A 13,933-nucleotide genomic window follows, 5' to 3' on the forward strand; every position below is an offset into this window, starting at 1 on the left:
ATGAAGTCAAACATAACTTTTAAAAACACAAGTATAAGCTCATGAGGCCACGATGGTAAAAAACTACATTTCCGCAAAATGACGTCACTTCCGGTTTCGGGCAGGTCATGCGGTCATGTGATAGTTCGCGCTGATGGACGTAGGAAGTGTTACAAACAGCTGATCGGATCGGCAAGCGTGTTTCTGGAATATTATGTTTTTGTTGCTACAAGCGCTTTTTATGCAGTTTTTGCAAAGCTATATGTGGAAGGAAACTGTGACCAAGGACAAGCTGATGGCATAAGCTGTAAGTACAATTCCTCCGGTTTCATATGCAAAAAAAATTATTGCGCTAGCTCACGTGGTTGCAGTGCTACCGGGATTTAAAAATAGTTACGCAAAATGGAGCGTGTCCGCTCCGACCGGTTCTAAAGGGTTAAACCTGTGACAGGTCTGTGAGTTTCTTGTAATAAAACAACATCTGCCTGTAGTTTTTTAAGCTGGTTAAATATCTTTAACCTCTTTCCTCTGGAGCCAGCTCCATTTACATTCCATGTGACAAACCAGATCTTAACAAAAATAATTTGTAAATATGTTTTACAAACACAAATCGTTTTTTACACACACACGCACACACACTATTTTTCATCTACAAATACACGAACAGATGATTTTCAGATATTTTGGTGTGCAAGGTTACAAAACTCTCAACTCACAACTACGCAGTTGATTTACAAGTACAAAATATTTATGACCACAATTTGAGCCCATAGACTCCCACATATAAACTTGACACAGAGACAGGACTGAACTCAGACTTACAAACTTACATATGTGGCCTATACACCTTTTGAAAGTGTGAGATGAGAATGTGTGGTTTTGGATACATTTCCTCTTATTGTCCCCTGAAGCTTCGACACTTTTCTTCAACCTCACAAGTGAACAAATGCAAAGTAGCTCACAGTGCTCGAGAAATCCTCTTTTTTTTCTGTAAGTATTAAATGAGATATCTAATTTGAAATCATTTTTAATCTTTGAAATAAAGGGAACAATTTCTCACACGGTAATTCTTTCTAAACTAATGTATTAGATTTTGGCACATGGACTGTATAATGTCTGTGTGTGAAAAGTAAATGCAGAAGTACCAAAAATCTGCATTCTTCTAAATGACGAGGAGGGTTGAAACGCTTAGTGGGGCAAACTGTGAGAAAAAAATAACTCTGCCATTCTTTAAGTAGCCAGAATAAAGGAAGTGATAACTTCTAACACACACCTATGTGTATTTTTACTAAATAGGCAGAAGGCAATTTCTGACATTTCCGCCAATGACCTGTTTGTGCTTTAGAAACACTCCTCATCGTGTGACTATTTGGGCAAGGAGAGAACATTAGCGCGAAGCTGCAGTACAATGACCTTACAACTGACTGTTTTCATTCTGCTTTTTACACCAGGTAAGTGCAGTTCTTTTTCAGTGTGAAAGACATGATGCAAATCTTCTGTTTGTAATGTGCGGTGTCTGAAAACTCCAATATATCTTAGCCATAGTTGTGTACTAATGTTTCTACAGGTAATTCCATTGATATTGTCCTGTAATGTTGAAACTTTTCTTATTTTCCTTTGTTTCACAGCCCTGATTCTGGCTGCTGACCTTCTTCCACCGATTTCTTTGACTGCTGTTGAACCTGGTGACAATGTTACTTTAGTGTGTAATGTCTCTGGGGTGGAAATGAAATATTTCTACTGGCATAAACAGCCTCTTGGACATATGGTCCAAACTGTTGCCAAAGTCATCCGTGGCCAAAGCACTATTTCTGAGGAATTCAAAGATTCTCGTTTCACAGTTATAAAAAAGGCATCTCAGTATTTTCTAACTATCAGAAATGTCAGTAAAGAGCATGAAGCAACATATTTCTGTCACACTGGAACAAATTATTCTCCTAAATTCAGTGGAGGAACATTCTTGTTTGTGAATGGTACATTTTTTTTCTTTAATCTGTCAGTCTCACTGATCACCTTCAATTTTTAATTAACTAAAAATAGTTTATGTTATGAATTTGTCTGATTCACAGATCACAGTAACCAGAAATGTGTCTACGTGAAACAAAGTCCACAGAGGGCATCGGTTCTTCTGGGACACTCAGTGACACTAAATTGTTCGCTTCTCTCGAAGAACAAAGAAACTGCTGTCCAGTGTTCAGATGAACACACAGTGTACTGGTTGAGAGCTGGACCAGAAGGATTTGATTTAAACATCATTAACACTCACAGGAACAGCAGAACTGAAGATGTGAAGAGAAGTTGTGTCTTCAGCCTGTCCAAAACGATACAGAACTCCTCTGATGCTGGGACTTACTATTGTGCTGTGGTCACACGTGGAAAGATCCTGTTTGGTAATGGAACTCAAGTAGAGACACGTATGTAGTGAACATTGGTATTTAAATCAGAAACTAGCTTGCTTTTTCTTTTTTTTTAGAAAATTGTTTTACTCATTTCATCAGTAAATCAATATTTGTATCAATATCTTATAGACTGATTTCGAATACACGAGCATAACTCCCAATAGTCTGTATAAAATAAATATGATAAATTTCCATAAAAATCAGGACCTGAATTAGAACCTGTTGTCCTTGCTCTTGGAGTACTGCTGGCCTGCTGTGTTTCTGTGATTGCCTTTCTTCTTTTCTACATAAAACAAAGGAGCACAACAAAGGAGCACTGCAGAGGTAGGTTAATACATACACACACACACAAAATACACACACACACCCATATATATATATATATATATATATATGGACTGCTCCACCTTCCCAACAGTTATAGAAAAGATCCTTAGCAAGTTACCTTGCCAACTTGGGTCAGCAAATTTCTCCTAACCCTAAGTAAGGAATCCACAAAGGACTTAGAAACAGTACATTTCACGTGTTTCATTACACGGTGAATACATCATTCCAGTTAAGCCAAAAGAACTTTATTGCCTTCTAAAAGCCTGTCAGTAAAATGTCACAAACAGGACAGGAGACAGGGTGCAACCCTAATCACCTGATTGCTTCGTGTGTATTTAAGTCCTCCGTCTTCCTGTGTTCAGGGTTGCATCGTCTGTGTTACCTGCCACCATGTTGTCACAGTCGTCACAGTCATAGTCATTGTTGTTTATAGTTGAGTTTAGCCACTGTCCTTGCTGTTTTGTCACGCCACCTTGTATCAGCCATAATAATGGCTCGCCTTTTGTATAAAGTTCACTTCCATCTCCTTGCCTGTGTCTGCTCCTGGATTCACCTCACTCACTCCACTCGGTCTGCCCTGCAGACAGTGACATCCAGGTCCCAACCACTAGATGCATTCTGTCTGTTTATAAGTGGCCCTTAATAAAACAGTGTCATGACAGCTGTAACCATATTCCTCATATGTAAACTCAAAAATTCAAAACTCCTTTACCTTTTCTCTTTATAGGGGAAATGCATGCCTCCAGTCATTTTGGACAGGACGTGTCAAATGTGGATCGAGCAGTTTTGGTAAATATACCTTTGGACATGCTGCAGTATGTCTTGTGGAGAGGACATGCATAATATCATACTCACAGCATATAAGTTATATATTATAATCTTGTTTTGCCATTTTGTTAAATGTGTTCCAATATCATTATATAATAAACTGGAATAAAGTTACAAGGTAAACAGCAAAGTCTTAAATTAAATATGTAACTTATTAATAATTCTAATCTCAGTAATCTCATTTAAATTCATCCTGATTCTCCACCCATGAAATCTGAAATGTGTCATTTCAGCCTATGAACTATTCATCGGTGCATTTCTCTGCAACAAGTGTAAAAAGAGGGAAGAAGAGGAGAGAGTCACTGCAAGACTATGTGTACACTGATGTTAAAGACCACCAGCAACGCTCTGTATAAGCCAAGGGCAGAAGCCAGATGCTCTGACCTTTTTAACTTTTGCTAACAAGTTTAATATTTGGAGACCATTCCCCAATGCAAATACTTTTTTATTATCTAAAGACTCAGATCAGCTCAAGTGGGAGAGAACGTCTTCTTAAATTCCATGTATATATCAATATATGCCTATGCTTAGGGTCACATGGGGGATGGAGGTTATTTCAGCTGTCATAAGGTGAGAGGAAGAGCACATCTTGGACAGATCACCAATCAGTCATGGTAAATGGTAAATGGCCTGCATTTGTATAGCGCTTTACTCAGTCCCTAAGGACCCCAAAGCGCTTTACACTACATTCAGTCATTCACCCATTCACACACACACTCACACACTGGTGATGGCAGCTACATTGTAGCCACAGCTGCCATGGGGTACACTGACAGAGGCGAGGCGACAGAGCGCTACACGTCCACATTCACACCAACCAACTCAATTACAGGATGTCTTTTGCCTTTGACTTTAAAAAGGTGCAAAACAACAGACATTTGTTGTGGACAAGAGTTTGGCAAATGTTTTTTTATTTACATAAGTGGAGACATTTTTACAATATGAATAAATTCTGTATGATAAAGACTGGTCCAGATTTGTACAATAAATCATACAATAAGCTCACTGCTGCAGTTTTTTGTCTTGATACAGATTGTAATGTAAGGTTCTTAAAACCACTGATCGTTTCTAATGTTGAAATCTGTAAACGTCTCTGATATACGGTTACTCTGGATAAAGTGCCTTTACGTGTAGAAAAACTGCAGGTGGGATATAAAGTTGCATTTACTCAGCATAATAACCATGACCACAAAAATAGACTAGAAATATTCATTTATTTTATTTAAATCAAATAAAATTTGTAACTTTGTTGTAAAAAAATTAAGAAATGTGGGAAAGGGGAGCACTGGAAACTATGTATATTACGTAGCTGGGCATCTCATCACGTGTATTGTTTTAATTGGTTTTTTGAAGTATTTGGAGGATTTTTTTTCTTTACAGCAGGCTGAAAGGAGATGGCATGAGATGAGAGAACAACAAATACCACTCATGGCCAGATTAGACAAGAATGTTGTAATTTCTGGCTGAATGGAAGAATGAGATTCATTCAGTATACAATACTGAGTACAGCTTATAGGCATTAAAGATAAGCCAACATCAACAAGGTGATCACATACCAAGTGATGCTAAACAGGTTTGCTAATTCAGTGATCCATCCCTAAAGTCTTGCAAGTCATGTTGATCTTCTGCATCTTCACTGCTTTTGCACCTTTTAATGCACCTCTGTTAGCTTTCATCATGGTAAAGACAGCAGCAGAAAACAACCACGTGTCCTTATTCTGGGAAAAAGATAAATAAAAATATTTGCAATATTGAATGCTAAACACCAATACATTTTGATTATTTTACAGAGATAACCCAAGCTTTACCTGTTGATTTTTCTGAGCGCTGAATCTTTTCTGTGGAACAGCACCTTGTTTATGGAATATATCGATAAATATTAATAGAAATGCAAAACTTTGTACTTTAATTATTTTTAGCTAAAACACTGTGGTAAACTTTAATTGCCTGAGAAATGATCACTAAGGTTTTTCTTGATGAGGACAGCTATAACGTTTTGTTTAAATTCGATGGGATAGCTATGATTAACTTATATTACCTTCACAATTATCCCTGCTGTTTTTCTTTGACATGCGAATCAGGACAGCTATAACAATCAGACATATAGTCAAGACAGCACACAGCAGAAGAATAACTGTACTGGCACCCTGTGACCACGTACAGTCTCCTGGAACAATAACAAAAGAAGAAATACAGTAACAGATGAGTAAAAGTCAACCTACTGATTAGATTCCTATAAATGTGAAATTTTACACCCAAATACTAATTATGGTCTATACACTTACATTTTTAAATATTCAAATGAACAGATCATGGTACACCTACCTTGAATATTCACTTTAGTTCCATTTCCAAATAATATCTCCCCACATGTGTCCACAGCACAGTAGTAAGTCCCAGCATCAGAGGAGCTGACGTTCTTAGAGAAGCGATAAACACATCTCTTCTGAGTCTCAGATCGATTCTCACATTCATCATGTGTATTTCCATGAGTATAGATGATGTTTGGATGAGATTTATTTGATCCGGCTCTGAACCAAAAGACACTAAGATCTTCTGAACATGTTGCTTTGTCAAAGACAGAGATGATCGAACATTTCAGAGTCAATGATTCTCCTGGATGGAGTGGGTCTAATACTGTAGGCCACTGAACAACAGTATAGTTTGATCTCATCTGAGTATTTCCTGTGTATTACAAAAGATACAGAGATGCTTTAAAGCTTATAGTAGAAACTTTAAAGTTTGTAAAAGTAGCTCAGTCTTACCTTTTACTGACAAATACGTCTCACTCCACTGAATGGGATACAGCCACTCAGCTATTCCACAGTGATAGATTCCCTCATCCTCTTGGACTGTCTTCAGAACGGTCAGGTTGCAAACATTATTAGCATTTTCCACATTAAATCTCTTTCTAGAAAATTCAGGACTATATTCAGGTGGTGCTGATTTTGACAATGTCACAATTAATTTAAGACCATCTCCAGCACTCTGCTTGTACCAGTGGACTGTTATACTGCCGAATTCTTTAATGGGCAAAGCACATGTTAATGTTGCTGCTTCACCGAGCTGAACGGTTTTTACTGGGACCAGAGAATCTGAAGAAAAAGAAAAACAAATAGAAAAAGTGTTACAAGAAAAAAAAGAAACATTTAAATGATAATTGTATTAATTGTAATTTTAGTATGTAGAGTTTCAACAAAGAAAATTATTAGTGAAAATAAAAAAGCGCTTAAATTCTCTATAAAAGTTAAGAAAATTATTATAGAGAATAATGAAAAACCACTTACACCCTCGATGAAGAAAACTCAGTGTAATCCATACCATGATCATCTTGGCAATGTCTTTTGCTAGAGGCGTTCTTCATATTTCAGCTAGAATAGGAGGAGGGATTGTTTTAGACTAACCTGTAAAATGCTGCTGATTGGTTATCAAACAGGTCATTTCAGAAGTCGTCTTCCTGTCACATTAGTCCGATCCTTCATTTTGTAAAACATCACTTGTCTTTTAGCTTTCATCACAGTTATCCAAGTTGTTTACTTTTTTCGTTTGATGGTTGTTTTGAATGTTTTTGTGTACAAGTTGTGTTCTGACTGATTGGTCTTCTGGTCTTTTGACTTGAACACTGGTAGCTTTGTTTTTTCATATGTACTTCATTCTGCTTATGTCGTGCCTCAAGGCACGTCATGCTGTAGGTTACAGAACCTACAGTATTTGGAGGAAAAGCTCAACAAATGACCCCCTATAATTAACCACTTTGAGTTGGTGAGAAGGATAAACTAAGTTTTAACAGGAACAAACCTCTGTCAGAACCAGGTTTAGGTAGTGGCAATCTACCATGACCGTTTCTGTGCTATGTTGAATTCTTTAACCAGACTGAAACACTTCAAATAAGTCAATTATCTGCCAATGATCATTTGAAATGGTTTCTCAGCGGCTTCTTCTCTGACTCCACCTTATGGTAGAGCTGCTCTTCCAAGTTTATTCTCTCCCACACCTGCAAGTTATTATCCATGTTGAGACTGCTACCTTAAGGACCAGCTGTGGCTGTGATGCTCCGCCAGATCATTCTGTCCATTTTAATAATTCTTGGATCTGCACCCCACTCGCTCATCAGAAGCTCATCAGCTGTGTGGACTTTCACTGGTGGCTTTGCACCCTGTGCTGACCTCCATCTCTGTCAGTACATAGACGTCAACCCAAGAACAGATTCAAAACACAGGAAACAGCAATATAGGTTTTCACAAGCTTAATTGCTAAACACAGGACTAAACAGTGACATGAGGGAGAGAAGCTTGGCGGAGAGTCAGAAACTGTAAACAAAGGTTTGTTTCTACATGAGCTTTGATCATTCTCTGTAAGATTAAGCTCAGCTATTGAACGGCGTATATTTTAAAGTAAAGGCTTTAAAACCAAGTTAGTACAAACGTCACTAATGTCACATGACTTTGCCGACATGTGGCCAACAGGAATGTTTTCATGTTCTTCGTTATTAAACATTTGCACATAAATAAGTGACATAATATTCAGTACTTACTTAAAGTTTACTCTTCGGACGCCCCTCATCCGCCGTTTTTTTTCGGTAAAATTATCCACACCCATCACCGCCCTATGCATTCTGGGATATGTTGGGCCATGAAGTCTACACCGCCACGTCCTTGAAATTCAGGGAAATGAAGGACGCATTTGAGGCAGCCTTCGAATTGGGACAGCCTTCGTCGCGTCGCTGTGACGTAATCGGCCTTAAAATGCGGCCTTTAAGATGGGATACATCTGCTTGTTTCTTGAGAATGTGGAATATAATTTTCAGTCATCATACTGGTTATGTGAAATAGGCATTAACTCTATCAATTATACTGGGGTTTTCTTGGTTGATTGTTTTATTTCACTTTATGAAAAACAATCACAATTGTGATACATGGAAACTTTAGCATTGCTATGATTTTGCTTTCAACCAAGCATGTACAAAGAGGCCTTTCTTCCTCTTATACTTCCTCTCTCTTCCTTTTCTCTCTCTTTCTGTAATATCAAGTAACAGCTACCACTGTTTTATCAAAAAGCAATAGGTGTGAAAAGGTTAGACGCATCCTCACACCTTTTTCTCCCTCATGAGCTGACCGTTTCACACTTTCATGTTTTTTGTGTTTGTTTGTAGTTACAGAGAGAACTATCAACAAAGAGAAGGTAAAGTGCAAATCATTAACCAACCACACACTGGAGATTTTAGTAAAAATGCTATGATGGGAAATCTCATGAACCGTTGATACTTGAACTGTTCCAGAAAGTCATGGGGATAATCGAGATGTTTTCTGGTAAAATGTGAGATCAGCCTTTGTGTTCTTTTTGATTAGCACTTTTTTTTCCCACCTTGGAGCCCTACATAGACTCAATATTTTCCAGGTCTCTTTCTTATTATTAAATGATGGTCACTGATGTTAACTGAAGAATGTAGTTCTCTAGATGTTGTGCCTGCAGATCTAGATGTTGTTATTGGCTCAGAACAATATCTCATTTCTTATTTTTGCGGCCCAGATTCATACTGCAGAGATCTCTCAATGATTCCCTTTGATTTTGACCTTGGTGGCAATGTTGCTTTTGACTGAAATGTAATTTACAAGATAGAAAAGTGAATTCTTACCCGTTTTGCTTACTGCTAATAATTTGATAAAAGAGGATGAATCAGCATACATTTTTCTAATGAACCCTGAAACAAGACGCATGAAATGAAAGTCTGCAAAATGTGTCACTTCTGCTGGAAGACTGAAAAGCATTCACTTGTCCACATGTCTATTAGCTAATTATAGGCCTGTTTCCAAGCTTCCTTTACTTTCCAAGGTTTTAGAGAAAATGACATTAAAGTGTGGTTGGCTTTAAACTTTTTAAATTTTAATGAAAAGAAAACAGAGGTGTTGTGTTTGGACCCAGTTGTCCCGGTGAGTCGTCCTCTGTTGATTTGGGACCCTTGGAAGTTTATTTTAAACCTGTTATTACTGACCTTGGTTTTAAGTTGGACAGACAAGTTAGAGCAGTGGTGAAGTCCAGTTTTTAACCTTTAAGGTGACTGGCAAAAGTGAAGTCTTTTCTTTCTAACCAGCACCTTCAAAAAGTGATCCATGCTTTTATTTCTTCCCGTCTGGACTACTGTAACGCACTTTATGTGTGGGCCAGTCAGTCGCTGCTCTCACGTCTGCTGCTGGTTCAAAATGTCACTGCTCACCCTGTCGGTCTCTTAGGTCAGCTGACCAGCTGCTCCTGGAAGTACCAAGATCCAGGAGGAAGCTCCGAGGGGACAGGGCCTTTTCTATCGTGGCTCCTAAATTATGGAATAACCTGTCCTTGCACGTTAGAGAGGCGCCTTCACTGTCCACTTTTAAAACACGTCTTAAAACTAGTTTTTATTCTTTGGCTTTTGACCTCAGTGAGACTTAGTTTCTCTTGTAATTATATTAATTATTTATATGCCTTATAAGCTTATATTTTATATATTTTTCTTTTATTTGGCTTTTATTTATATCTTATGTAATTTTATTATGTAGCTTAAATGTACAGAACTTTGTGTCAGCTGTGGCTCTTTTAAAGTGCTTTATAAATAAAGGTGATGATGATGATGATGATGATGATGATGATGATGATGATGTGAGACAAAATTAATTTACACTTGGAGGTACAGGAATTATGTGGAATGATGATAGCTGTGCCTCTAGTCTGTACAAAACTATGGATGGGAATTACATGTGAAATCCTGTTTTGTGAAGGAACTAAAGTGGAAAGAATTGCATTTATTTTTGTATTTTCCCTTCTTAGCAAGGCAAAACACAACTTTGTTAAACTACTCTAAAGGTTAGATCTTTGACTAAAAGTAGTAAAGCTAATACAAATCACTACTTTTTATTTTATCAACACATTATCATTAAATTCCCTATTAATAGCACACTATTTCTAGCATAGTATGCAAGTTAAGTCTTGCATTTAGACTGTTATAATAAAAATGAATCATAGGTGTTAATGGTTGTATGCATCTCCATGTTAGCCATGTGATAGACTGACAACCTATCCAGGGTGGTCATCTATTAAAGCCTATTTATAGTATAATTTCACAAACAAATTTCTCTTTTAAGCATTATATTTATTCATGTTGCAGAATTTTAGCACAGTTGATACATTACAGAACTGCAATTACATTTCTGCTTTTGACTTTTGCACACAGTTCATGCAACAGCATTCATGCATCAATGCAACGTGTGCAGATAATTCAATCTAAATACAAATAAGCATGCTGATATAACATATACTGTATTGAATACTAAAAGAGATAAGAAGCCCATTACTAAAAAGCAAACATCAGCTCGATTATTGCATACCGGGAGATACTCAATAGGCTAGCTAATTCACTAATCCAGCCCCAAAGCCTTGCAAGCCATGTAGAGTCGCTGCCTTTTCGACATTTTTCCATCCTTTAATGCACCTCTCTCAGCTTTCATCAGGGTAAAGACAGCAGCAGAAAACATCCATGTGTCCTTATTCTAGGAAAAAGAAAAATATGGGAAATGTTAAAACATAAACACAATTAGGCTTTTTAAATTAGGACAGCCCTATTTTTAAGTACTTTACCTGTTGTCTTCTCTGATCACTAAAGTTTTCCTGCAGAACAGCAACTTAATTGCAGAATAATACAGATAACAATGAATTCAAATTAAAAACATTTTACTTAAATTCATTGATGAGATTGCTATGATTAACTTTAATTACCTTCACAGTTATCCATGCTGTTTTTCTTTGATGTGCAAATAAGGACAGCTATAACAATCAGACATATCGCCAGTAAAGCACACAGTAGAAAAATAACTGTGCTGGCGCTCTTTGACCATGAGTAGTCTCCTGGAACGACAAAGAAAAAAACAAAACATGTGTTTGTTAGTTTATAATTTTTTTCCCTTTTTGAAGTAATGGAAAGCAGAATGATACAATTTTCCCTTTAGAGTGGATGCAAAATTAAATAAGTTTAATGTCATCTCCTAATGAGATTGCTGTGAAATAGAAAATACTTGTTTTACACCAAAATGCTGCTAAATTCAGCTGAAATTTACAAATTTTAAACTTAAATAGTCTAATTTTCAAATTAAAAGATGAGTGGTACAGGTACCGTGAATATCCAGTTTAGTTCCATTTCCAAATAATATCTCTCCACATGTGGCCACAGCACAGTAGTAAGTCCCAGCATCGGAGGAGCTGACGTGCTTAGAGAAGCGATAAATGCATCTTTTCTGAGTGTCTGATCTTTTCTCACATTCATCATGTGTATTTCCATCAGTGTAAATGACTGGATGAGATTCATGAGATCTGTCTCTGAACCAAAGAACTCTGAGACCTCCTGGACACGTCTTGTTGACAGAGTGAGAGACTGAACACTGGAAAGTCACTGTGTCTCCTGGATGGATTGGATTTGATCCTGTCAGCTGTTGAACAACTACTGATGCTTTCTGATTGTTTCCTGTGTAATAAAAATGCAAAGACATTACGCTGTCATAGTAGCTGAAAAATATTGTAAATGAGTGTTACGTTCCCCTAAAAAGGTTCAGGGGATGAGGAGGATGTAACAAAATGTGTCCAGGTCGAAAAAAGGAGACAGAGAGGCAAAATAACTTTTTTAAAGCTTATATTAAGGATGTACACTTACCTTTTACAAACAAATATGTGCCACTCCAGTTAGTCCTAATCCACTCTGTGAGCCCACAGTGATAGATTCCCTCGTCCTCTTGGACGGTCTTCAAAATAGTCACATTGCTGAAATTGTTATCATTATGTTCCTCAAATCTTGATCTAGAAAATGCAGGACCATATTGCGCTGGTGTAGATTTAAACGATGTCATAAATCTTGATCTAGAAAATGCAGGACCATATTCCGCTGGTGTAGATTTAAACGATGTCATAATTAACTTTAGGGTATCCCCGTGATTCTGCTTGTACCAGTGGACTTCTCCACTCTGGAGCCCTTTGGGCAAAGCACATGTTAAGGTCACTGGTTCACCAAGTTGAACTGTTTTCACTGGAACCAGAGAATCTGAGGTAAAATAAATAAAATTAAAAAAACATTAAAAAGCATTATGTACATGTAAAAGTCATCTCACAGATTGTTTATTCTAATAGTCCTCTATTGGTTAGCGTGTACAAGCGAAGACAATTATTAGAGAGAATAATAAAAAAAAGCACTTACATCCTCGATGAAGAAAAATCAGTGTAATCCATACCGTGATCATCTTGACAGTGTCTTTTGTTAAGGATGTTATTCATATTTTAGTGAGTGAAGGAGGTGGGATGGCCATACCTTTGGTGTAAAATGCATCTGATTGGTTATCAGATTCAAAGCACACTTCCTGTCCTTGGCTTAATGAAACAAGGCTGTCATTCATCTCTCATTGCAGCTATCCACATTAATTACTGTTTGTTTTTTTCGTTGGAAGGCCGGTTTGTGTATGAGTTCTATTCTGAATTCCAGTCTTTCAACTTAAAAGAACTACTGCTGTTTGCGATATGTACTTTACTGCAAGAAACGTATTACATTGTGCATCTTAGAGGAACACTATACATATGAAGGGGCACAAAATAAATTTTTCCTTGCAAGAAGTAAAGATCAGGTGGTTTTGCACCTGTAAAAACCAGAATTAGTCTATTTTCTTAACAGATATCAAAGTATATCGTGTGAAAAGAAACAGTAATCGCACATAATCACAGAGGAAGAATCAGAATAATGCTGATCTTAAACTACACGATTTAAGCTAAAAATGTACTCACTCACATAAACAACAACAGTTGTACTGCAAAGTAATTCTGGCAGACTTTGTATAACAACAGAGCTGTGTAAGGAAGATAGAAAGCTGTGCTGGTTGGTGGGTTCTTAGTGGAGTGGAATGAAGACAGGCAAGCTTTTTACCAGAAAGCGTAGAAAGTGGAGAACTAACCATCACACTAAAAAGTGCAAGAGAAAAATCTGACACATGGGAACCTTTATGATCCAATTTGAATTGGGTCATAAAGGTTGTAACTAGGGATGGGTATCGTTTAGGTTTTATCCGATACCAGTGCCAAACCGGTACTTTTGAAACGGTGCCGGTACTTAAACGGTGCTCAAACCGGTGCTTAAAGAATGGAGAACACAAACTTTGTCCAAAAACCTCTCATGTTCAGCTGTTTTTTTTGTAAAAAGATAACAATGTTAGCCTTTTCTGCAGCTATGGGGCATATATGGTATCACTCTTGGCTGGAAGCAGTGCTTAAACAATGGAAAAAACACAAACTTTGTCCTAAACCTCTCATGTTTAACTGTTTTCCACTTTTTCTTTGGTCATTTTAGCCTTTTTGGCCAGGGTGAAGGGAGTATCTGCCATCAAATAAGAAGACAGCCG

General features: G+C 37.3%; 3 protein-coding genes across 3 annotated transcripts; 1 reads left to right on the forward strand and 2 right to left on the reverse strand.

The window, feature by feature from the left end:
* Positions 1-1,387: 1,387 nt before the first annotated feature.
* On the forward strand, positions 1,388-3,889 carry LOC146638079 (uncharacterized). The gene is made up of 6 exons (XM_085374510.1): positions 1,388-1,430; positions 1,608-1,952; positions 2,049-2,393; positions 2,583-2,702; positions 3,433-3,494; positions 3,767-3,889. The coding sequence occupies exons 1-6, from the start codon at positions 1,388-1,390 to the stop codon at positions 3,887-3,889; spliced, it is 1,038 nt and encodes a 345-aa protein (XP_085230636.1).
* Positions 3,890-5,116: 1,227 nt separating this feature from the next.
* Positions 5,117-6,863, reverse strand: LOC146638080 (signal-regulatory protein beta-2-like). The gene is made up of 6 exons (XM_085374519.1): positions 6,821-6,863; positions 6,299-6,628; positions 5,859-6,218; positions 5,572-5,700; positions 5,342-5,385; positions 5,117-5,251 (listed from the first exon to the last, which is right to left on the reverse strand). Exons 1-6 carry the CDS (start codon positions 6,861-6,863, stop codon positions 5,117-5,119), a joined length of 1,041 nt encoding a protein of 346 aa, XP_085230645.1.
* Positions 6,864-10,921: 4,058 nt separating this feature from the next.
* On the reverse strand, positions 10,922-12,787 carry LOC146638081 (signal-regulatory protein beta-2-like). The gene is made up of 7 exons (XM_085365839.1): positions 12,745-12,787; positions 12,427-12,591; positions 12,208-12,375; positions 11,674-12,021; positions 11,280-11,408; positions 11,142-11,185; positions 10,922-11,053 (listed from the first exon to the last, which is right to left on the reverse strand). The coding sequence occupies exons 1-7, from the start codon at positions 12,785-12,787 to the stop codon at positions 10,922-10,924; spliced, it is 1,029 nt and encodes a 342-aa protein (XP_085221965.1).
* Positions 12,788-13,933: the final 1,146 nt, after the last annotated feature.

The sequence above is a fragment of the Diplotaxodon limnothrissa genome, linkage group LG2, assembly GCF_057381915.1.
Source record: "Diplotaxodon limnothrissa isolate DT_005_m linkage group LG2, D_limnothrissa_male_GT1.1, whole genome shotgun sequence".
Classification (NCBI taxonomy): Eukaryota; Metazoa; Chordata; class Actinopteri; order Cichliformes; family Cichlidae; genus Diplotaxodon; species Diplotaxodon limnothrissa.